The following is a 23,241-nucleotide window of genomic DNA, read 5'->3' on the forward strand; positions in this document are numbered from 1 at the left end:
GTGTGTGTGTGTGGGGGTGTGTGGAGCTGCTCTGCTGGGTGACTGTGACACGTTGCTCTGTTCCAATCTTTCAGCAATGGTTCAGACAAATGTTCAAACAGGAATGAAGAGAAAGGTCAGGAGGAGGTCGCGGTTTATCTCTGAGAATCAGAATCCAAACAGGTTAGTGCAGTGACAAAAAATAATTGCGTTTATCTTGAACAGTGATGGAACGTTGAAGTCATTTATTCTTAAACAACAACTTGCATTTATTTAGCAACTTTCATGTGGTGAAACATTCCAGCAGGTTTGCAGGCCCTGTGGGTGGGTTTAAAGATCCCACCGTCTCTCACCAAAAGGAACCTGAGTCGATACTTATCCCTGAACCAGCACCTGAACAGACCGCGTTGTTTGGTCATTCCTGTTGGTGGGAGCTTGCTGTGCATGATTGTGCTGAATGTTTGCTTCATTACAAAAGTATTTCAGTGATTGTGGAGCACTTTTGGACATTGTCAGGATATGTAAGGGGCTGTATCAGTGCAGGAAGGAGAGGGGAGACAGATTTTGTGATAAACGAGAAATGAATAAGTTCAGTAACAGTTGATTGTGAAATCTGCAGCATTTCAGGTGCAGTGGGTAACCAGACTGTGTCAAACCCTGTCACACCATGCAGTTGGCAGTTCAAAGGTGACCATGGCTGCTGGATGGACTACAGGAGACTGGTACGTGCTAAAACGTATTTTTCTTTGTGTTCCTCGTCTTGTCACCTGCCCAGATCTGGTGATTCAGATACAACACCAAAACCCCGCTGTGTCTGAGAGAAGCCTGGAACCTGCAAAGGGAATTCTGCCACACCAGCAAGGCCAGAGACATTCCAAAGAAGACCTGGTGGAGGAGTAAATCTGTCAGTTGTCAACCCTTTATTGCCATCACTCCCCGTCCGCACCCCCTCACTCCCCGTCCGCACCCCCTCACTCCCCGCCCGCACCCCCTCACTCCCCTTCCGCACCCCCTCACTCCCCGCCCGCACCCCCTCACTCCCCGCCCGCACCCCCTCACTCCCCGTCCGCACCCCCTCACTCCCCGCCCGCACCCCCTCACTCCCCTTCCGCACCCCCTCACTCCCCGCCCGCACCCCCTCACTCCCCGCCCGCACCCCCTCACTCCCCGTCCGCACCCCCTCACTCCCCGCCCGCACCCCCTCACTCCCCTTCCGCACCCCCTCACTCCCCGCCCGCACCCCCTCACTCCCCGCCCGCACCCCCTCACTCCCCGTCCGCACCCCCTCACTCCCCGCCCGCACCCCCTCACTCCCCTTCCGCACCCCCTCACTCCCCGCCCGCACCCCCTCACTCCCCGCCCGCACCCCCTCACTCCCCGTCCGCACCCCCTCACTCCCCGCCCGCACCCCCTCACTCCCCTTCCGCACCCCCTCACTCCCCGCCCGCACCCCCTCACTCCCCGCCCGCACCCCCTCACTCCCCGTCCGCACCCCCTCACTCCCCGCCCGCACCCCCTCACTCCCCTTCCGCACCCCCTCACTCCCCGCCCGCACCCCCTCACTCCCCGCCCGCACCCCCTCACTCCCCGTCCGCACCCCCTCACTCCCCGCCCGCACCCCCTCACTCCCCTTCCGCACCCCCTCACTCCCCGCCCGCACCCCCTCACTCCCCGCCCGCACCCCCTCACTCCCCGTCCGCACCCCCTCACTCCCCGCCCGCACCCCCTCACTCCCCTTCCGCACCCCCTCACTCCCCGCCCGCACCCCCTCACTCCCCGCCCGCACCCCCTCACTCCCCGTCCGCACCCCCTCACTCCCCGCCCGCACCCCCTCACTCCCCTTCCGCACCCCCTCACTCCCCGCCCGCACCCCCTCACTCCCCGCCCGCACCCCCTCACTCCCCGTCCGCACCCCCTCACTCCCCGCCCGCACCCCCTCACTCCCCTTCCGCACCCCCTCACTCCCCGCCCGCACCCCCTCACTCCCCGCCCGCACCCCCTCACTCCCCGTCCGCACCCCCTCACTCCCCGCCCGCACCCCCTCACTCCCCTTCCGCACCCCCTCACTCCCCGCCCGCACCCCCTCCCTGTCTGCGCCCCCTCCTCCCTGTCCACTCCCCCTCACTCCCTGTCTGCGCCCCCTCCTCCGTGTCTGTGCCCCCTCACTCCCCCTCACTCCACCCACCAATCCCCACCACTCCTACTCAGTGGAGCGTAGGAGGACAAGGGGGGGATTTGATTGAAACTTCCAGAATACTGAGAGCCCCAAATGGAGTGGACGCGGCGAAGATATTTCTACCAGTGGAAGAGACTAGGAGCCAAGGGCACAGCCTTTGAGTGAAGGGACAATCCTTTCCAACTGAGATGGGGAGGAATTTCTTTAGCCAGAGGATGGGGAATCTGTGGAACTGATTGCTGTAGAGGGCTGTGGAGTGTATTGAAGACAGAGGTGGATAGGTTCTTGTTTACTAAGGGGCTCAAGGGTTATGAGGAGATAGTAGGAAATTGAGTTGAGAAACACCTCAGCCATTATCAAATGGTGGTCCACACCTGATGGGCTGAATGGCCTGATTTTGCTCCTATATCACTCCCCACACTCCCTCCACACTCCATTATTCTCCTGACAATATAAAGAGTATTTTCCCTTTCTCTGTGTCATTTACATTGCAATGTGAGGTTATTGCTGCAACTTGCATTTAAATATCACCTTTTAATTTACCAGAACATGGGAGTACCAAAAAGTTAACACTGGCCATGAACAACATAAGGAGATACTAGGACAGGCCAAAAAGGCACATTGTAAGAAAGAAAGGAATTGGAGATTAGATTAGATTACTTACAGTGTGGAAACAGGCCCTTCGGCCCAACAAGTCCACATCGCCCCGCCGAAGCACAACCCACCCAGACCCATTCCCCTACATTTACCCCTTTACCCCACACTACGGGCAATTTAGCATGGCCAATTCACCTGACCTGCACATCTTTGGACTGTGGGAGGAAACCGGAGCACCCGGAGGAAACCCACGCAGACACGGGAAGAATGTGCAAACTCCACACAGTCAGTCGCCTGAGGCGGGAATTGAACCCGGGTCTCTGGCGCTGTGAGGCAGCAGTGCTAACCACTGTGCCACCGTGCCGCCCAGAGCTTAAGGTACAGGCAGCTGAAGACGCAGCTGCCAATTTGTACACAGCAAGATCCCACGTTGATGAAGTGAACAAAGTGAGGAATTAGGCAGGAGGACTCCTCTCCTCTGGATACAGCTGTGGGATCTTTCCCTCCAGTTGAACAGGAACAAGAAGCACATGTGAAAGGCAACTGCTGCGTCAATCTCCTCGTCCCTCAGCACCACGATGACACATTGAGTTCCATTGATTTTGAGAGCAGAGCAGAGTAGATTCTGTGTATGCAGTGATGGAGATCAGAGTGACTGTACTCCAGGCAGCGGGCTGACCCTCCATCTCTGAGCTGCTGCTACTGGATATTTACATTGCGTTTCTTCCTTGAACAAGTTCAAAGTATCTTTCCTAAAGAAACACCCATGAATCTATCGGGAGTCCGTTACACCTGTGTAGGTATTTTCCGCAGGGAGTCCTCTGTATAGATATTTTCCAACCGAGATGTTATTACACTCCTCTGGAGCAGGTGGGACTTGAACGTAGGTCTCCTTACTCAGAGGTAGGGACACTACCACTGTGCCATAACTCATGCCTTTCTTCACTGGCCTACATCGATAGCCAATCCAGCAACACGTCCACTATAACGTTCCCATCCTGAGCTGCTCTATAGCTTTGTTGCTGAACGTGACATTTGCTGAGTGCTCTGACCCCACCCAGGGCTTGTCTGAGGTACGTTCCCAATTCTCTTTGTCCCCAGTTTTGGTGAACAAGCCTTCAGCTGCTGCTAGAGCTCAAAGTGCTGGAGCTCCCTCCCAATGGCTTCCTGTCGAATTCTGTTTGATAATTGGTCTCAGTGAAGATGTTCGACAGTGCTAAAGGTGCTTTTTAGCTGCAAGTTGTTGTAACAGGCAGGAAATTCCCTGCTCTTTACAATGGCTTTGGGTTTTAACACATTTTTCTGAAAGGTGAGATCACTGGCATGGATCCTCTGTCCCTTCCTCTCTCAGTCCCTCCCTCTATCCATCATTCAATCCCTCCCTTCCTTCCTCCCTTCCTTCCTTCTTTCCTTCCTCCATCCCTCCCTCCCTCTGTCCGTTCATCCCTTCCTCCCTCCCTTCCTCCCTCCTTCAATTTTGTATCTCCTTATGATTAAAGTGGTCGAGCTGATGAACTGGGGGCTGGAAGTTGTTGACTGACACCTCAGGGTGTCTTTGAGGGGCATGCTCAGTTCCACATGAGATGCTGAATCAAGGCCCTTGTGAATCTGTTCAGGTGGATATTAAAAATTCAATGTCACTTCTTAGGTGTTCGGACCAACACGTGTCCTTCAAACAGCCGAATCAAAAATCTGAGAATTGTTCCATCTCAGAGGGAAACCATTGTGGCTGTCCTGGTTTGTTAAATGATAATCATTACCGAGAGCCAATCTCCTTCCCACATACCCCTTGCACATTAATTCTCTCCAAATAACCATCCAATACCCTATTGAATGCCTCAATTGAACCTGCCTCCATCACATTTCCAGGCCATGTATTCTGTCCTCTAACTACTCACTCGATGAAAATGTTTCTCGCACATCACATTTGCTTTTTTCGCACATTACTTTAAATCTCCGTCCCTCTTCTCCCTTTCACAAGCAGGGACAGCTTCTCCATATCTACTCTGTCCGACCTGCTTGTGATTTTGAAAGCCTCTGTCACATCTCCTGCCAGCTTTCCCCTCTCCAGGGAGAACAGTCCCAACCTCTTCAATCTGCCCTCATCACTGACGTTTCCCATTCTTGTAAATCGCTCTGCACTCTCTCTCTGATGCAGTCACATCTCTCCTATAATGTGACACCCAGAACTGTACACAATAATCCAGCTGAGGTCTGAAACCCAGTGATGTCTGCAAACCAAGCATCTTTCAAAACCCTGTCCCCTGGTTGTCAATGTTGGGACACTGTCGCTATAGAATCGTCGGCCATTAACCGTTCACCATTCCGCTGTTAGAGTGTGAGTCTGTATCTTTGCATCATCATTGTGATTTCTTGTTTCCATTCCACAGGGTGAAAATGGCATTGTCTGCTCAATAAATAGTGAAGATATTGAACAGAGTTATCAGCAGAACCCTCAAGGATCCCTGCAATTTACCGCTGGCCACTTCCAGTACAGACTGGATTTGTCAGGTGCAGGCTTGTATCTATCGATCAGTTTAAAATGCAATGGTACTGTCCCCTCGGAAAAATTATCCATTTTGTCCAACACCCTTGCTCTTTCACGGCTGCCCTGTGGATTTCTTCCTTTCCAGTGTTTTCCCAATTCCCTTTTGAAAATTCCTATGAGTCTGCTTTCAGGCAGATTTCACCTCACTCTCCGAGTACTTTAGCTAGTTCCCTTCAATCTCTCTCTTTCTCAGACCTGACCCTCCTGTCACTAGAAACAGTTTCCCCTTATTTGTTCCAACAAACCCTTCATAACATCTCGGAACACCTTGATTATATCTTAGTAACCCTGTCTTTCAAAGGAGAATAGAACATAGAACATTACAGCACAGTACAGGCCCTTCGGCCCTCTATTTGCGCTGCCCTGTGGAACCAATCTGAAGCCCATCTAACCTATACTATTCCGTTCTCGTCCATATGTTTATCCAATGACCATTAAAGTTGGTGAGTCTACCACTGTTGCAGGCAGTGCGTTCCACGCCCCTACTACTCTCTGAGTAAAGAAACTACCTCTGACATCTGTCCTATATCTATCACCCCTCAATTTAAAGCTATGCCCCCTCGTGCTAGCCATTACCATCTGAGGGATAAGGCTTTCACTGTCCACCCTATCTAACCCTCTGATTATCTTATATGTCTCAATTAAGTCACCTCTCAACCTTCTCTCTAACGAAAACAGCCTCAAGTCCCTCAGCCTTTCCTTATAAGACCTTCCCTCCGTACCAGGCAACATCCTGGTAAATCTCCTCTAAACCCTTTCCAAAGCTTCCACGTCCTTCTGATAATGCGGTGACCAGAACTGTACCAGAATAATCCAGGTTCTCCAGTCTTTTATGTGATGGGTCATTTTAACGTAACTGAATGTTGGTACTAACTCAATGGGAACATTATTATCTGAACAAACCAAATCCGACAGTCCATTCAGCTTTAATGTACGTTTCTTCAATGTGAATTGGCGATAGTGCAGTTGAAGAACTTAGACCATTACTTGTAGAACACAAACGTTCCTGAGCTGGATTGGCTTTAATGTGATTCCACTGCTTAGATTAGATTAGATTACAGTGTGGAAACAGGCCCTTCGGCCCAACAAGTCCACACCGACCCGCCGAAGCAAAACCCACCCATACCCCTACATTTACCCCTTACCTAACACTACGGGCAATTTAGCATGGCCAATTCACCTGACCCTGCTCATCTTTACCCTGCACATTCTTTGGATGGTGGGAGGAAACCGGAGCACCCGGAGGAAACCCACGCAGACACGGGGAGAACGTGCAAACTCCACACAGTCAGTCGCCTGAGGCGGGAATTGAACCCAGGTCTCCGGCGCTGTGAGGCAGCAGTGCTAACCGCTGTGCTAACCACGTTTCGGGCATAAGCCCTTCTTCAGCCCTGAAGAAGGGCTTATGCCCGATATGTCGATTCTCCTGCTCCTTGGATGCTGCCTGGCCTGCTGTGTTTTTCCAGCACCACATTTTTCAAAACATAGCTCTGACTATGTAAAGGGATGCTGCCAAATGCAGAAATTCAAACATTCTGGGTTTTTGTTTTGCATTTCCACAGCATGCAGGATTGAAGATTGAGACCATAAGAAAGTATTGAATGAGCTTTCACTTCCTACCCAATTCTTTTTACTTTTAAAATGTTTGATAAAACGTTGAATAAAATGTAACTGGATTTTTAACATGCTGCTTTGTTCGGAACAGCTTCTTTGTCCCTGATTTATAATTGTGTATCAGTGAAACATTAAATCTCTCTTTTCCATCACACAAAATTCTGCCCATTTAACAGAAAAATGTTTTCAGAGTTTTGGTTTTTTGTCTATTTCAACTTGTACCCTAATCCAATGGATATGTTCCAATCTTTGCTTTTATTAAAATGACCAATTCCTGTTGTTTCTACTTGGTTGACTGTGGTAATTCTTCACTGTGATTGGCTGCTTCCTCTGCTCAATGATGTCTGCATTGTTTACATTAACGTGGAGCGAGCGGAATTCACTTACAAGTGTCTTCACGGTCAGCAGCAAGTGCAGACCACTGACTGTAAAGTTAAAGCCGCAGAAATAGTGAAAAGTTATGTGAGGGAAATGGCTTTGACCAGTCCACATTGGTGTTTATTTCCCATTTCCTGCCCTGATCATTGTTTTGAATTTTTTTGCAGCCATGACACAAATCAACCTTGTAACTCACACCAGGAGAGCGGTAAGGCGTTTGCAAACTCCGAGCCTGCGGGGAGCTAATGGGTAAGTGAGCAGTATATCAGTAACACAGACCACAAACACAACTGGAATACTGATACCAACAGAGCATTCTGCATGAAATAATAAATAATCTGCTTTCATGTGGTTCACAGCTTATTTCCTTTCTTTGGTACCCATTGACAGTGTAAGGGAAACAAATGCGAGTGTTTTTAAATTTTAATCCATTTTTCTAATCAACCTGTTCAGAGACGTTGTTATACACCTGGAACAGGTGGGACTTGAACCCAGGCTCCTGGTCCAGGGGTAAGGGCACTACCACTATGCCACTAGAGGGACAGCAGGGGGAGTGTACTCTAATGAACAGACAAAAGGCAGCTGTTTGAGGTGTTAGTGGCAACTGAGTCCAGATGGGGAGGCAGTTCATACAGAAGGTTGTAATTGGGTGGGGATTATTATACTTTCAAACCAGATTCCTAACTCATGCCTGATCCAAAAGCATTTGGATGTGGGCCATCCAAAATTGTGACCGGTCCAATCTATCATAGGGGAAACCTCAGAGAACATTGGCCTTCCCTAACTCACCACCTTACCCACCATCAACAAGGCACAAGTCATGAGTGTGATGGAATACTCCCCACTGGCCTGGATGGGGGCAGCTCCAACAACACTCAAGAAGCTCAACACCATCCAGGACAATATATCCCGTTTGATTGGTACCACATCTACTCCCTCCATCACTGACACTCAGTAGCAGCAGTTTGTACTATCTACAAAATGCACTGCAGAAATTCATCAAAGATCCTTACACAACACCTTCCAAACCCATGACCACTTCCATCTAGAAGGACAAGAGCAGCAGATACAGGGGAACACCACCCCCTGCAAGTTCCCCTCCAAGCCACTCACCATCCTGACTTGAAAATATATTGCCATTCTTTCAGCGTCACTGGATCAGAATCCTCGAATTCCCTATGTGCTGGTATTGCAAGTCAACCTGTCACATGTGGTCTGCAGTAGTTCAAGGCAGCAGCTCAGTACCACCACCTCAAGGGTAACTGGTGATGGGTAATAAATGCTGCCCCAATCAGTGCCACCCACATCATGGGAATTCATTTTTAAAAACACTGAAAAGCAGATTGTCTGGTCAGTATCATTGTGGGAGCTTTCTGTGCAGAACCCAGCAACCACATTTCCAATAAGAATGAGTACACTTCAAAAGCAGTTCATTTACTGCAAAGTACTTTGGACCATCCTGAGGTCATGAAAGGTGCTACATAAATGCAACTCTTTATTGTTTCTGGCTGTTTCACAGAAGCACTGGAGGTAATGGATTGTGGCAGTTCATGGATGAAGAAGGGTTGTGGCAAGAGTATTCACAGGTTGGTCAGACTTTCTGTTTGAAGTTTAACTGTGGATGATGCTATCTTCGAATATTGCAAGTGGATGTGTGACAAATTGTAAATTGCACTGTCCAGCTCTGACACAGCTCTGTGGAGGAATAGCACATGTTTGAAGCTGAGAGCTGAGGGATTGTGGGATGCACTCCCTGTTTGAGCTGCTGTATTTCAAATGAGAAGTTACATGGAAGGAATCAAAGATTCCAGAATTTTAAAAAGATTAGCTGAGTTCCTCTCAGTGTCCTGGTTCACATTTGTATCTCAGTTAATGTCATTATAACACACAAATAGTTTTCACAGCTGTTAGTGGGAGTTAGCTGTGAATAAATTAGCTTCTAGATTTTGAATAGTGACTATATTTCAAAAATACTTCATCAGCTTTTACATTTTCTTTGAGATATCCTGTGCTATGTGAATGTTGCTATCAAAATGCAAGTCTTTCTTAAACCTTTTTCTAAAAGAATACATCACAGGGGACAAATTAGAAAGGTCACCCCTTCTCCAGCCCTTTCCCAGGTCCTTATTGACCTACTGTGCTTTTTAAATGTTGATGTTTGTTTGTATTTCAGACATCTGTGGCTTGAGGTGTTTTGTCCTGTTTACTATTCAAAAGGAAATGATCAGGAATGTGAGGAATGCTGCCCTCTAGTGGGGCAGATGAAATCCTGCAACAGGACAAAAGACCATTAGAGGAGGCAAAAATCTTAGAATTTTAATTGGATGAAGGATTGGGGAGGTTGTATTTTCAGGATGACCATCATCAACCAGATGGATTGGTGCACGGGCTACCATTATTGACTATATACCTTCATGACTTGGATGAGGAATGTGAATATACTCTAACCAAGTTTGCAAATGACAAACAGGTCAGGAGGCAAGTGATGAAGAACACAGAGGGGCTGCAGAGGGAGATAGACAGGTGAAGCGAGTGGGTAAAAACCTGGCAACAGCAATGCAATGTGGTGAAATCTGTGGTCATACACTTTGGCTGGAAGAGCAGAGGAGCTGAATTATTTAAGTGGAAAAAGACAACAGGGAGTCTACTGGATAACCTCGAGTCAGAGGCCACAACTCAGCTGGTCCCACAAGGTATCCTGAAGGAACCCTCTGAATTCACAATGTTCCGCTAACCTTTATAACGTGGCTATGAATTGGGCGAGAGACTCTCCTTCCAGTTTTACCCTTTTATTAAAATGGAAATATTCCACAATCATCAGTGGCTTTGGTGCAAAATGACTTTCCAAACACAATCCTTTATAGGTCTTCTCCACCAGTTTCTCTGGTAGCACCAGACACCTTAGAATCGCAAAGGTCTTGCTCCCAACACTATCATTTAGTCTTCAGCCACTCTGTTTACCTTCAAGTCTGGATCAAAACATTCATTGTTCGGAATCTGTCTCTTTGTTAAATGGCGCTCCAAACTGGCCCACCATTTTGTTTTCCTGCTTGCAGCCCAAGTTCCTTTGGTGACACTCTCCATGGTGATTTCAATAAGCTCCTACATGAGTCTGTCCCTCCTCAGCCACTGGCTTTGGCCTGAGTCCCCTCACACCTATAGCTCTCACCTGCTCCTCGGTGAATACCCTTCTTCCCCAGCATCGACTGCAGCCTAAGTCCCCTTGCAAGTGCTTCCCTTTGGTCTGTCTCCCAGTACGTCTACCACGCTACCTCCTCAATCCTGTTCTGTCTCCAAGGGCCAAGCAATGTCCAATCTCCTCCTTTCCTTCCAAAAATAGTGGTTGCATACCATTAGTGTTCAGTGACTCTAAGTTATAAAAATACTATGAGGTAGGCCTCGAAGTTTCATTTTATGTCCATAGCAGGACCTTGACTATACTCTCCCTTTGGAGAAAGTGAGGACTGCAGATGCTGGAGATCAGAGCTGAAAAATGTGTTGCTGGAAAAGCGCAGCAGGTCAGGCAGCATCCAGGGAACAGGAGAATCGACGTTTCGGACATAAGCCCTTCTTCAGGATTCCTGAAGAAGGGCTCATGCCCGAAACGTCGATTCTCCTGTTCCTTGGATGCTGCCTGACCTGCTGTGCTTTTCCAGCAACACATTTTTCAGCTATACCCTCCCTTTCCAAACTTCACTGTCTGGTCACCTGACCCACTGTCTTAAAGGGGTAGCACACACACCCAACTACATACAAACAACTGGCTTATACAGCATGAGAGTTCATTGAGAGTTTAAATCCAACCAACCACAATAAACTGGGAAAGTGAATTTAATAAATCTGATCACTTGCGGTGTTCATGGGGAGGGATCTGAGAACTCCTGCTATGAACATACAGGTTGTTCTGCGATAACGCACATTTCATCAGCACGAATTTGGCTACAATACGGCTGACAAATTGTGGACGTTGTTCGGAAAACGCGAACTTTCTACTGAATGGGTAGAGTGATTTTTCTATAGCGCAAGGTCACAGAGGAACACAACTGACAGATTATAGCAGAACAACCTGTAACTGATTTTACTTATTCATACATATGCCTTTTTCGGTTTTAAGAGCTCTCTGATCAGCAAAGTAACTAGATACTTGCTTGTTAGCCTGGTCTACAACCCAAGAACAAAAGTGAAGGAGGTAAGTCCAAGGATGGCTTTGTGGGACAATGACAACAAGCTATCAGACTGGGTTCAGTCTGAAACAGTGGAGCAGGCTATTCAGCCCACCATTTCTGTGCCAGCTCTTTGAAAGAGCTATCCAAATAGACCCACTCTCTTGTTCTTAACCCCATGAGCCTGCATCAAAGAACAAAGAAAATTTACAGCCCAGGAACAGGCCCTTCAAGCCCGAGTCGATCGAAATGTACTGCCTAAACCTGTTACCCAATTCCTAAGCATCTGTATCCCTCATGCATCTGTCCAGACACATCTTAAATGAATCTACCGTGCCTGCCTCTACCACCTCTGCTGGCAACACGTTCTAGACACCCACCACCCTCTGTGTGAAGTACTTGCCAGGTGTATCCCCCTTAAACTTTCCACCTCTCACCTTGAAAGCGTGACCTCTCGTTATTGAATCCTTCACCCTGGGAAAAATCTTGTGTCTATCCACCCTGTCTATACCCTTCATGATTTTGTAAACCTCAATCAGGTCCCCCCTCAATCTCCTTTTTTTCTAATAAAAACAAAACTAACCTACTCAACTTCTCTTCGTAGCTAGCACCTTCCATACCAGGCAACATCCTCGTAAACCTTCTCGGCACCCACATCCTTTTGGTAACGTGGCGACCAGAACTGTACACAGTATTCTAAATGTGGCCATACTAATGTCTTGTACAATTTAATTTCCTTTCCTATCCCCATGAGCCTGCATCATTTTCTTTCCAAATATTCAAACTGATGATTGTATCCGATTCCACTGCCCTGTCAGGCATCACACTCCAGATGATAAAATCTCAAAGTTTAAAGAAAGTTGCTTCTCATCTCCAATCTGGTTAATTTCCCAAACCTGTGCATGTCCTTTGGTTACCCATCCTCTGACCAGCCTTTTTCTAAAAAAAAAACTTATTCTATCAAACCCTTTCATCTTGAACACTTCCAACAAATCTTCCCTGAACCTTATGTTCTCTAATACAAACAAGTCCAGCCTTTCCATGTAACCGAAGTCCCTCATTTCAGATATCGTTCAAGTAAATCTCCCCTCCTACTCCAGTGAAATGGGTAACTTCTCTATGATGTTCTGAAATATTTGAGAGCTGAAATTATGACACAATAACTGTATCAGCCATCTCCATACAGCCTGGAATCCTCAAGTCAGTTTCCAGTCAAGACATTGAGAAAACTTACCAGATGAATCCTCAAGGTTCCATGAAGTTCTCTGCAGGATGGTTCATTTACAGTTTGGATTTCTCAGGTAAACCAAATCTCCCATCAATACCCTGCCATAAATATGTAACAGCCGTGGTATGTTCCTGTTTCAAGTGAATTTAATCTGTCTATGGTGTTGTGTTGCAGCCATGACACAGACCAATTTGACAACCAGGAAAGTCAGACAAGTGCGTCGTCTTTGAAGGCAGAGCAGAAAGGCTTTAGCCACAAAGGAAGCCGCTAGGACTCCGATCCATATAGTGTGTTCCAACAGGTCTCAAGTGAAATTTGCAGCGTTCTCTCCTAAAATGTATAGTCACAGCCTGTTGGGATTTCAGAGCAACAAATGGACATACAAATATTTCAAGAATTTTGATAATAAGCCTCTGATTTATTGCCTCTCCATCCCAGTTACAGATGGGTTGAGGTATTTATCGAATGGAGCAAGCACAGCCCTACGGGGGTCTATCTGTTGAACAAACAGGAAGTGCCGAGGAAGTCTCTGTGGTGTTTATCAGTCTTGATTTGGCTATCAAACCACAATAAATGGAAAGTACCAAGCTCTGTGAGGATAACCAGAGACACCAATGAATACCATTGATATCCACAAACCAAAAATGATTTTCTTTAAATACAGGTCTGATGCAGCAGAAGAGTTTATCGTATTCCAAACAATGCATAATGATATACATTCATTTTAAAAATTTTTTTAAAGAGAAAACTCATTGTTTTAGTTTCTTTGTGAATTGTTTTTGTTGCAAGGAAATCTGGAGACCTGTTTGGAGATGTGCATTTTCAATGATGTTTTTAACCCTTGACTTGAAGAGTTTGGGGTTGGGTGGTTTAGTGCATTTTGTATAAAAGTGGGAAACCCTGCTGTTACCTAGCAACAAAGATCCTGGGACAAAGACACATTAAGAACACAAGTCAGTTAGTCTGTGCATGGGTTAAACTTTGCAAAGTTTTGGCAAACTGAGTTTAGGGAGAGTCACGTATTCACTCTAAAGTCGAAGTAATGGTGAGTTTGATTTGAAGTTTGTTATGGATGTTTTGGGGAGATATACCAGGTTAAAAAAAAACATCTTGAAGATTTTTCTAAAAAAAATTAACCTATTTATACATTTTATGCTACACCTCCATGGCTGGTGGGACTTGAACTGAGACATTCTTGTCCAGAAAAAAGGACATTGCTACTGCACCATAAGATCCCTCGGAGTAGCTAGTGAATAGAGTCATAGAGATGTACAGCATGGAAACAGACCCTTCAGTCCAACCCGTCCATGCTGACCAGATATCCCAACCCAATCTAGTCCTACTTGCCAGCACCTGGCCCATATCCCTCCAAACCCTTCCTATTCATATACCCATCCAGATGCCTCTTAAATGTTGCAACTGTACCAGCCTCCACCACTTCCTCTGGCAGCTCATTCCATACCCGTACCACCCTCTGTGACATTGGATGGAATGGAAACTGACTGCAGTTGTGGCAGCCTTAGTGTGGAAATAGTGGTGAATATTCACTGGAGTTTGGTGTGTGTAAGGATATTGCAGAGATAAAAGGAATAGTGCGTTTAAATCTTTTTACTGGTGTTCACACCAAAATATCTCAATTTTCTGTTGAGTTTATAGTTTATATTTAAGTTTTAATTCAATAAATGTTTTATTCTATGTTAAACATCCACCTAACAAACTTTTGTGAATGTGTTCAGTAACTGGTCTCCTGGGATTAAAAAACAAAGTTGGGGCTAACTAGCTATGTTTTACTCTGAGATTAGACTTGACCAGAATTAACATCGGCGGATTCATAACCCAACTTTTGAAAATGTCACAAGGATTATGCTTTACAGCTGAATAAAACAAAAAATTAACTGCTTCCCCAAAGTGAAAAAAGACTAGCATCAAGATGACTAATACTGGCAATGTGTCCCAAATTAAATAACCAATTTACAAAAAAAAATCATTATGGAGAGAAGGGATAAAATTGCTAAGTAAACCAAGAACCTGAACTTTTGGTGTATAAATGTCTTAGATATGTACACATTATACTAAACAATAACAAAAATTTCAATCAAGTATTCACAAAGAATTCTCTGGGTGAGGAAATCCAAAATGAGAAAGGATACAAACTCAAATCAGGTCATTTAGGAGTGAAAACAGAAGTACATCTACACACAGAGGAATTAAGGGTTACCAGAAAAGACATAAAAATGGACATGAGGAGCGCGTGATCAGCTGTGATCCGATTGAATGGCACAGCAGCTTCAAGGGGCCGAATGGCCTACTTCTGTTCCTTTCTTTTCGTGTTCTTACAGACAGTGGGAATCTGGAGCTGTTCTCTCCAAATGTTGTGGCCACTGGGAATTAACTAAAGTTTTCATTCCTGAGATCACGAGACAATTATTTATATTTATTGAGGGATACAGAATTAAAACTGGTAAATGGAACTGAGAGACAGAGTAGAACCATTCTGAATGGAAGAACAGGTTGGAGGCAGAACAGCCTACTCCTGTTGACAATATGCCATCTACAGGTAATTTGTGTTGCTGCACACAGCCAGTTCGCTATACTTCATCACCCATTTAAGATTGCTCTGTAACCTCAGATGAATGCTTTTTAAAGGGGAAAACGGTGTTAAATGCATGGTAAATTCTGCATTAAAGGGGTCATTTGTTAATATTTGAGAACACTCAGTGTTGACAGGGAATTGATAGATTTAACAATAATGGTGCAGTGGCTGATTCAGGGACTGAAGGGAGGTCAGACCAGAGAACATTCAGGAAATTTGGCCACATTTATTATTTTGAAACAAGCTATTTTCCATGGACTGGACACCCACAATGACCCAAAATTAAATCAGTGTCTTTAACAGAAAGATTTCTACACTTTGGGATGAGGATCCACATTCAAAACTTAAAGAGATCTGGAGTCAAAAAGCATAGCAAGTCAGGCAGCATCTGAGGAGGAGAGTCGACACATTCCTGATGAAGGGCTTATGCCCAAAATGTCAACTCTCCTGCTCCTCGGATGCTGCCTAACCTACTGTGCTTTTCCAGTGCCACACTGTTCGACTCTGACTCTCCAGCATCTGCAGTCCTCACTTTCTCATTATAAGAGCCCTGGAGTCCAACTGCTAAGGTATGAGAAATTCCATAAATGAAGACTATTATTTGAATTACAGAGGGTATAAAATGGCAATTGATGGAAGAGTTGATAATTGTGAAATTCAGGTTCACGCCTGTTTCCATGCTGTACACCTCTAAGACTCTATGTTACCTGTTGGCTAATAAAAAAATTAAGTTGTGTGTGATAAAGTGAGTATATTGGCTCATAATGCCAATCAGCAATGATCACACTGAACAGGGTCAAGAGACTAAATTACTTCCTCCTGTTCCATTTGTGAGCATCTTGCTTTGGTTTTGCTGATGGCCACAAAATCTAACCTATTAATCATAGCCATTACTTTGTAAGTTTGGTAGGTACAATCTTATTTGACCATTCTTAGTCTATTTGTTTGAGAATTTCACAGATTAACAACTCAATTGATTTGATTAAATTAACTCAATCTTTGGAAGTAAGTACAGAAAAGGGAGGCTGAGATCACAAACTCTTGCGTTGGATTCAGACCAGATAATACATTAATTATCAAAAGTATGTTATTGCAGAACAACCATTGTCCATTCTTGAATTATGAAGTATGTGTTACACAAACAGTCACAAGGTGAATGGTAGTTTCAATTCCATTCTTATCATGGACACATCACAAACACAATTATCCCAAGTTAGGCTTCTAAACATACAAGAGATTTCTTTATGGAAGGAAGGTACAAACTCAAAATGGACAAAACTATGTGGAAACTTAGCAGCTTTGTACAAGTTGTTTTGTTTCACAATAACTCAAAACATTCATAATGCAAATTCAGAAAGAGGGCCTGTTTTAAGTTCAGAGTACCTGAGCAAGACAACTAACTCGAGAATGTATTGTCTTCAGTTGCCAGTTCGCAAAGAAGAGAGCACCTTTCACTACTTCAGGACATGAGAAATTGCTTCACAGCCAAAGTACTCACTCAGGGTGCTGCTTTGGGAAATTCAACAGCCAATTTACACTAAGCAAGACTCCACAAACAGTATTTAAGATAAATAACAACCAGTTGATGGTGATGTTGCCAGGGAGTATGGAGTTCTACACAGTGTTAATTTTCAATGTACTGACCATGGAGTGTCCACCTTGGAGGCAACAGGCCCTCCATTTAAAATTAATCTGTAAGCCAGCAACTATAACAGCGCCGACCACTGTAGATTTGTATTCAAGTCTCTGGGTTGAGATCAGAAATCTTGACCTTCTCATTTAAAGTTGAGTGTAACCTACTGTTTACATCCACACAAATTTATTGGACATCCAAAATGGTGATGAAGCCCTAAATCTCAGTAATTAATTATCAAGTCAGCTGTATCACATTAAATCCATGGAACTGATGAGTGGTGATTTACAGCATGCTGACTGCCACTGTTTGTTGTTTCATCAGCCCTTAACTTACACCTATTTGTCTTAGGCATGAATGTGATTAAACTTTCAATACAAATAGTTGGTCTAGTGATGCACTCAGAGCCACCTTCTCTGCCCACCTTAAACTTCAGGATTGGAGAATCTGTGTGACTGCCATGAAAAATCTGCATGTGTGCACCACATCCTCTCACACAGACACATAACGATATATGTATGCATATTCACACACACATACGCATATCATTGGAGCTTTCTTTACAATTTTTAATGTCAAATATTGTAAGAGGGTTTTTCTTTTCAACTCTGGTTATCTTTACTTTCAAACTACCAAAACTAAACCAGCTATTTCTTGTTACAGTAGAAATTGATCTATAATTGCTGAATATTGTACATTTCAACTGATCTGTAATTTGGTACAAGAATATTTATTTTCTCTCGTTTTAAATACCTGTAGTACTCAGCAAAGATGATGTACAACAATGGCATGCCAGGTAAATGCAGCTTTTAACAACTACCACAGAATTCATCACAAACGCAAAGTAAGGCAGACAAGAAATAACAAATGCCCAAAATATGCACACAATGTATTTTATCTTCACCAAACCATTACAATCAAACAGAATACCTAAAAATAATCTAAAGACAGTTTCAGAAGACACTTGGGTATCTAGCAACTAATCAATAATAGGAATGTTGATATGTTCAATTACTTTGGACTGTCCACTTCTGTATCCCTGAAGTACAGAATGGCAGTGAATATTTTACAAGGGGTTTGACATGCGGCTCAGCAGTTTGAAAGATGCCTTCATCTGATCGGCCACATTAACTTATTGCACAACAACAAAGTAGTGGAAAAAACAGGCTCCACTGCAACGTATTGGACTTTCACCCCAAGGTGATTTTGGTTTGTTTGTAAGAAGGTGGCAATTTGAACTGCCGGTGCTACCTCAGTACAAGCAGTGGAACAACATGTAGAATAAATTAATTGCTTAATATTGCTGTACATTCATTAAGGCTGCAGAACTGGTCCCAGACAGAAAGCTCATCAAATGGAACTAAAACAGAGCACAGCATGGAAGTATAAAGTGGACATTCTTCTCACAACAAACACCTGCCAAAAAGACAACTTGCGCTACTTAAGACCACTTAACGACATACGGGAAACTGCTACGTTTTTGAGGCATTGTGTGGCTTTTACTGTGTAAGGCCATCTGGGTTTCACAGCAGCAAAAAATGGAACAGGAACCAATTTCCGTATAAAAGCACAAGGTACCCAAATGGAACTAAAACATTTTTAATTGGTAGTGATCCTCTTCCACAGGGTCTGCAATAAAAGAGGGGATATACACTAGCCGAATAGGTCCTTTAGGTCTTTATTAGCTGAGCTGCTGGGCGGCACAGAGTTCGTTGGCAAGTTCGACTGTGAGAAGTCCTGGGGTGACATGAATGGGTTGGCCTGTAGAGGGGACATAGTGAAGTTGGGCTGCCCCATCACACTAGGTTGAGTCCCTCCCATTGGACTGTTTGTGGCTGGTGAAGCCTGGGCTGGGACAAATTGCTTCAGCCACTGGTTCTGGGATGCTGCAGGCAGTGGCTTTTGCGCTGGCTGGGCCATTTGGTTCAAGGTGACCTTGCTGTTCTTCTGAGGACCCAGCAAGTTGTCCAAAGCTGACAGGTCCATGGCTTTACCCGGCTGTGAAATGGGCCCAGGACCGGGCCCAGGCCCGGGCCCAGGCTGTCCCAGCGTGCCAATGCTGGAGAAAGTTGGCAAGTTGGTTGCCGATGACATCGGCACTCTGTGGATGCCAGTGGAACTTCGGGTACCATAGAGGTTTTGTCCTGTGCCAGCCATGGTCACACTGCTGCCGTACGTAGGTTGAAATGCCATGGAGGCATTGAAGCCCATGCCATTGCTCATGCTTCCCAAAGCATTCAGGCTGGTGCTGGAACTGGGGAAGCCCATGCTGCTGTTCATTGGGGAAGGTGAGGAGAAGCCAGTCGAGGACATAGTCTGTGCCAGACTGTGTTTGGACGTGTTAATAGACAGTGAATTCATGGAGGACATGTTTTCTAACAAACTGCTTGTCAGGTCTTTGGTCTGTGAACAGAGAAAAACAAAGAATGAGGTTCTGTCCAAAAGCTTATGAGAAGAAAGAACTTCAGAAAAACAACAGGGTCCGAGACAGCTTTTCATAGTTTAATACAATATAGAATAAATATCCTAGAAGGCTGTTCAGTCCAGCATCATGTGATGCCACTTTGAAAGTGCTGTTGAATTAGTCCCACTTTCCTGTATATAGTAAAACATAGCTTTAAATTAAATTTGCAGAATTTTTTTATTGTGTTAAAAGTAAACATTTATTCCAGCATTGGGCTGTTGTATATTGCTTCAATAAACTGAGAAACGACAGGGGTTTTGCTAAACTGAATTTTTTCTGTCACGTATTGGGTAAAGTGGATTCTGTTGAATTCTTTACAGGATTTATTACTCTCTTTTTTAAATTCACATAAAATATGGGTATTGCTGTAAAGGCCTTCTCCCTGGAGGTCTATGACCAATGGTGTTCCACAAGGATCAGTGCTGGAACCTTTGTTATTATTACTATACATAAATGATTTGAATGAATCAGCCCACCTACATTTTCATAAGTTTACCCAGATGTCACAGAGACTGAAGGAGCTGTGGATAGTGAGGAAGGTTACCAAATGACGCTGCAGAATATAGATCAGCTGGAAAGCTGGACAGAGAAATAGCAGGTGGAGTTTAATCTGGACAAGTCAGAGGTGATGCATTTTGGGATGTCAGATGCAAGAGGAAAGTATACAATAAATGCTAGGACCCATAAGAGCACTGATATACAGAAGGAATTTGGGGTGAAAGTCCATAGCTGCCTGAAAGTGGCAATGCAAGAGGATAAGGTGGTAAAGAAGGCGTAATGCATGCTTGCCTTCATCATTTAGGGCACTGAGTATAAAAATGACAAGTCATGTTACAGCTGTATAAAACTTTAGCTAGGCCACACTTTGATTATTGTGCATGGTTCTGATCACCACACCACAGGAAGGCTGTGGTGGCTTTGGAGAGGATGCAAAAGAGGTTTACCATGTTGGTTTGTGGATTGTGGTGTATGAGCCATAAGGAGAGGTTGGACAAACTTGGGTTGTCTTAGCTAAAGTGTTAGAGGTTGAGGGGTGGCCTGAAAGAAATATATAAAATTATGAAGAGCGTGGATAGTTGCATAATCTTTTTTCCAGGGTGGAAATGTCTAATAGTAGGCTTTAAGGTAACAGGGGAAATGTTTAAAGGTGTGCGAGGCAAGTTTCTTTTTCCACAGAGGGTAGTAATGTACCAGGACCACGTCAACAGGAGAAGTGATAGATGCAGATATGAAAGCAAAAATTAAGAAGCATTTACATAGATACATTGACAGGCAGGGATTAGAGGGATACAGATCATGTGCAGTCATATCGGATCAGTTTAGAATAGCAGCATGGTCAGCAAAGACATGGTGGTCTTTTCTACACAACACAATGGCTTGCTGGGCCACTACAGGCAGTTGGTAAGAATCAACTACATGGCTGTGGGTTTAGAGTCACACTTAGAAAAAATGGCTCTGGATAGCTTCATGAAAAGTTGTAGGTTTGCTCGCTGAGCTGGAAGGTTCATTTCCAGACGTTTCGTTACCCTACTATGTAACATCTTCAGTGGGCCTCTGGGCAAAGCACTGTTCATAATTCCTGCTTTCTATTTATATGTTTGGGTTTCTTTGAGTTGGTGATGTCATTTCCCACAGTGATGTCATTTCCTGTTCTTTTTCTCAGGAGTTGGTAGATGGGGACAAGAACAGGAAATGACATCACCAACCCAAAGAAGCCCAAATATATAAATAGAAAGCAGGAATTATCAACAGTGCTTCACCCAGAGGCCAACTGAATAATACCTAGTAGGCTGACGACATGTCTGGAAATGAACCTTCCAGCTCAGCGAACAAACCTACATCTAGAACTCAACCTGAGGTACAAATCTTCTCAAAACTCACCAGCTTCACCAAAGGCCATAAGTGAACCAGGTGGATTTTTACAACAATCCTGTAGTTCCATTGTCACTATTATAGATAACAGCTTTGTATTCTAGATTTTATTAACTGAATTTTTAAAATTTTGCAGGTGGAGTGGTGAGATTTGAATACATGTTTCCAAATCATTTGTCCAGGCATTGGGCTCACTACAGCAGTAATATAATCACGATTCTACCATATCTGGAGATAATATTTTATGATGATATCCAATTAAAATCTTTTTGTATTCCTCTTTGAAAATTCAAAGTGGCGCATCTACTGCTTTAAGGATATTAACTTGTACAAACTAAGCAAAGCATTTTATATAAAACAAAGTGCTGGAGAAACTCAGGAGGTCTGGCAACATTTGTGGATAAAGGAACAGAATTAATGCTCTTTCAGAAGAGCTGGACTTGAAACGTTAACACTTTTTTTTCCCCAGATGTTGTTAGACCTACTGAGCTTCCCCAGCATTTTGTTTTTATTTCAGATGATCCACAGGATTCTAGGTTTATTTCAGCATTTTTTTAAAATGCATACATGGACAAATAAGTCAACGGTGAGGTTACAGACACGCTCCTGAGTGTGAAGTCAGCTTTGCAGAGACAAACCTGTTTGCTTGGGGCTGAAACTTGAACAGACTTTGGGGCAAGGGGTTGCTGACTTCGAAGTTTCTGAACCTGTTCCTGCTCTTTGGCCAGTCGCTGCTTCTCTTCCAACGTAAGGGAAGTCTGGTTCCAGGAAAGAAAATGTCTTAAGATTGTTTCACAGAAACCACAGAACTTTACAGTTCAGAACGAGTGGTCATTTGGATCCCCCACCCGTGCTGATGCTTTGAAAGAATGGTGCTTTCCCTTCAGAAAATGATTGGCCCACGAAATACAGAACTATTCATTACAACTATCCCATGAATCTACTCGACTTTCTGATAGTTAGCCCCCCAGCTCTTCTCCGAAAGGCCTAAGATTTTATTATTCAAACATGCAACATTAAAACATTTAAAACAGATTAAAACATTCCTAGTCCATGTACATTCACGCTGCTTGTTCTTCAGAGGTCTTATAATTTAGCATCAATTCTAATGCATGAGCAAAAACAAAATCGGCAGATTTTAAAGATCTGGAATAAAAACCAAATTGAGTCAGGAGGAAGAAACTCTGTGCCTCTCTCCACAGATACTGCCAAATTTGCTGAGTTTCTCAAAACACACTGTTTTGTTCTTCCAGATCTCTAGTAAATGGGGTTGTGGTTGAATGTGATGGGGGAGGGGGATAGCAGGGGCAATATAAGAGGGTGTAGGTTTGCTCGCTGAGCTGTAGGTTTGATATCCAGACGTTTCATTACCTGGCTAGGTAACATCATCAGTGGCGACCTCCAAGTGAAGCGAAGCAGTTGTCTCCTGCTTTCTATTTATATCTTTCTCCTGGATGGGGTTCCTGGGGTTTGTGGTGATGTCATTTCCTGTTCATTTTCTGAGGGGTTGATAGATGTTATCTAGATCTATGTGTTTGTTTATGGCGTTGTGGTTGGAGTGCCAGGCCTCTAGGAATTCTCTGGCATGCCTTTGCTTAGCCTGTCCCAGGATAGATGTGTTGTCCCAGTCGAAATGGTGGTTTTATTCATCCGTGTGTAGAGCTATGAGGGAGAGGGGGTCGTGTCTTTTTGTGGCTAACTGGTGTTCGTGAGGGGGTCGTGTCTTTTTGTGGCTAACTGGTGTTCGTGTATCCTGGTGGCTAACCTTCTTCTTGTTTGTCCTACGTAGTGTTTGTGGCAGTCCTTGCATGGAATTTTATAGATGACGTTGGTTTTGTCCATGGGTTGTACTGGGTCTTTTAAGTTTGTTAGTGTTTGTCGGTTTTCTGTATATGCAGGTTTGTAATTCTCCCTCTAATTACAAGGGAGAGTTTGTAATTACAAACCTGCATATACAGAAAACTGACAAACACTGACCAAATACTCAACTACACCA

At 44.5% G+C, this 23,241-nt stretch overlaps 2 protein-coding genes across 4 annotated transcripts in view; one reads left to right on the forward strand and one right to left on the reverse strand.

The window, feature by feature from the left end:
- The window catches only part of si:ch211-244b2.3 (uncharacterized protein LOC557230 homolog), a 34,422-nt gene extending 20,401 nt beyond the window's left edge, over window positions 1-14,021 (forward strand). The window contains exons 6-12 of the mRNA XM_043708899.1: window positions 75-162; window positions 599-701; window positions 5,143-5,263; window positions 7,460-7,541; window positions 8,812-8,878; window positions 12,642-12,756; window positions 12,858-14,021. Coding sequence (XP_043564834.1) covers window positions 75-162; window positions 599-701; window positions 5,143-5,263; window positions 7,460-7,541; window positions 8,812-8,878; window positions 12,642-12,756; window positions 12,858-12,913 — 632 coding nt within the window. The 3' untranslated portion in view covers window positions 12,914-14,021. The remainder of the gene's footprint in view (window positions 1-74; window positions 163-598; window positions 702-5,142; window positions 5,264-7,459; window positions 7,542-8,811; window positions 8,879-12,641; window positions 12,757-12,857) is intronic.
- A 3,602-nt stretch (window positions 14,022-17,623) lies between these two features.
- scyl2 (SCY1 like pseudokinase 2) overlaps window positions 17,624-23,241 on the reverse strand; it is a 58,449-nt gene continuing 52,831 nt past the window's right edge. For all 3 annotated transcript variants that reach the window (XM_043708760.1, XM_043708759.1, XM_043708761.1), the window contains 2 exons: window positions 21,884-22,003; window positions 17,624-19,312 (listed from right to left, as the gene is read on the reverse strand). In XM_043708760.1, coding sequence (XP_043564695.1) covers window positions 18,563-19,312; window positions 21,884-22,003 — 870 coding nt within the window. In that variant the 3' untranslated portion in view covers window positions 17,624-18,562. The remainder of the gene's footprint in view (window positions 19,313-21,883; window positions 22,004-23,241) is intronic.

Source organism: Chiloscyllium plagiosum, chromosome 19 (assembly GCF_004010195.1).
Source record: "Chiloscyllium plagiosum isolate BGI_BamShark_2017 chromosome 19, ASM401019v2, whole genome shotgun sequence".
Classification (NCBI taxonomy): Eukaryota; Metazoa; Chordata; class Chondrichthyes; order Orectolobiformes; family Hemiscylliidae; genus Chiloscyllium; species Chiloscyllium plagiosum.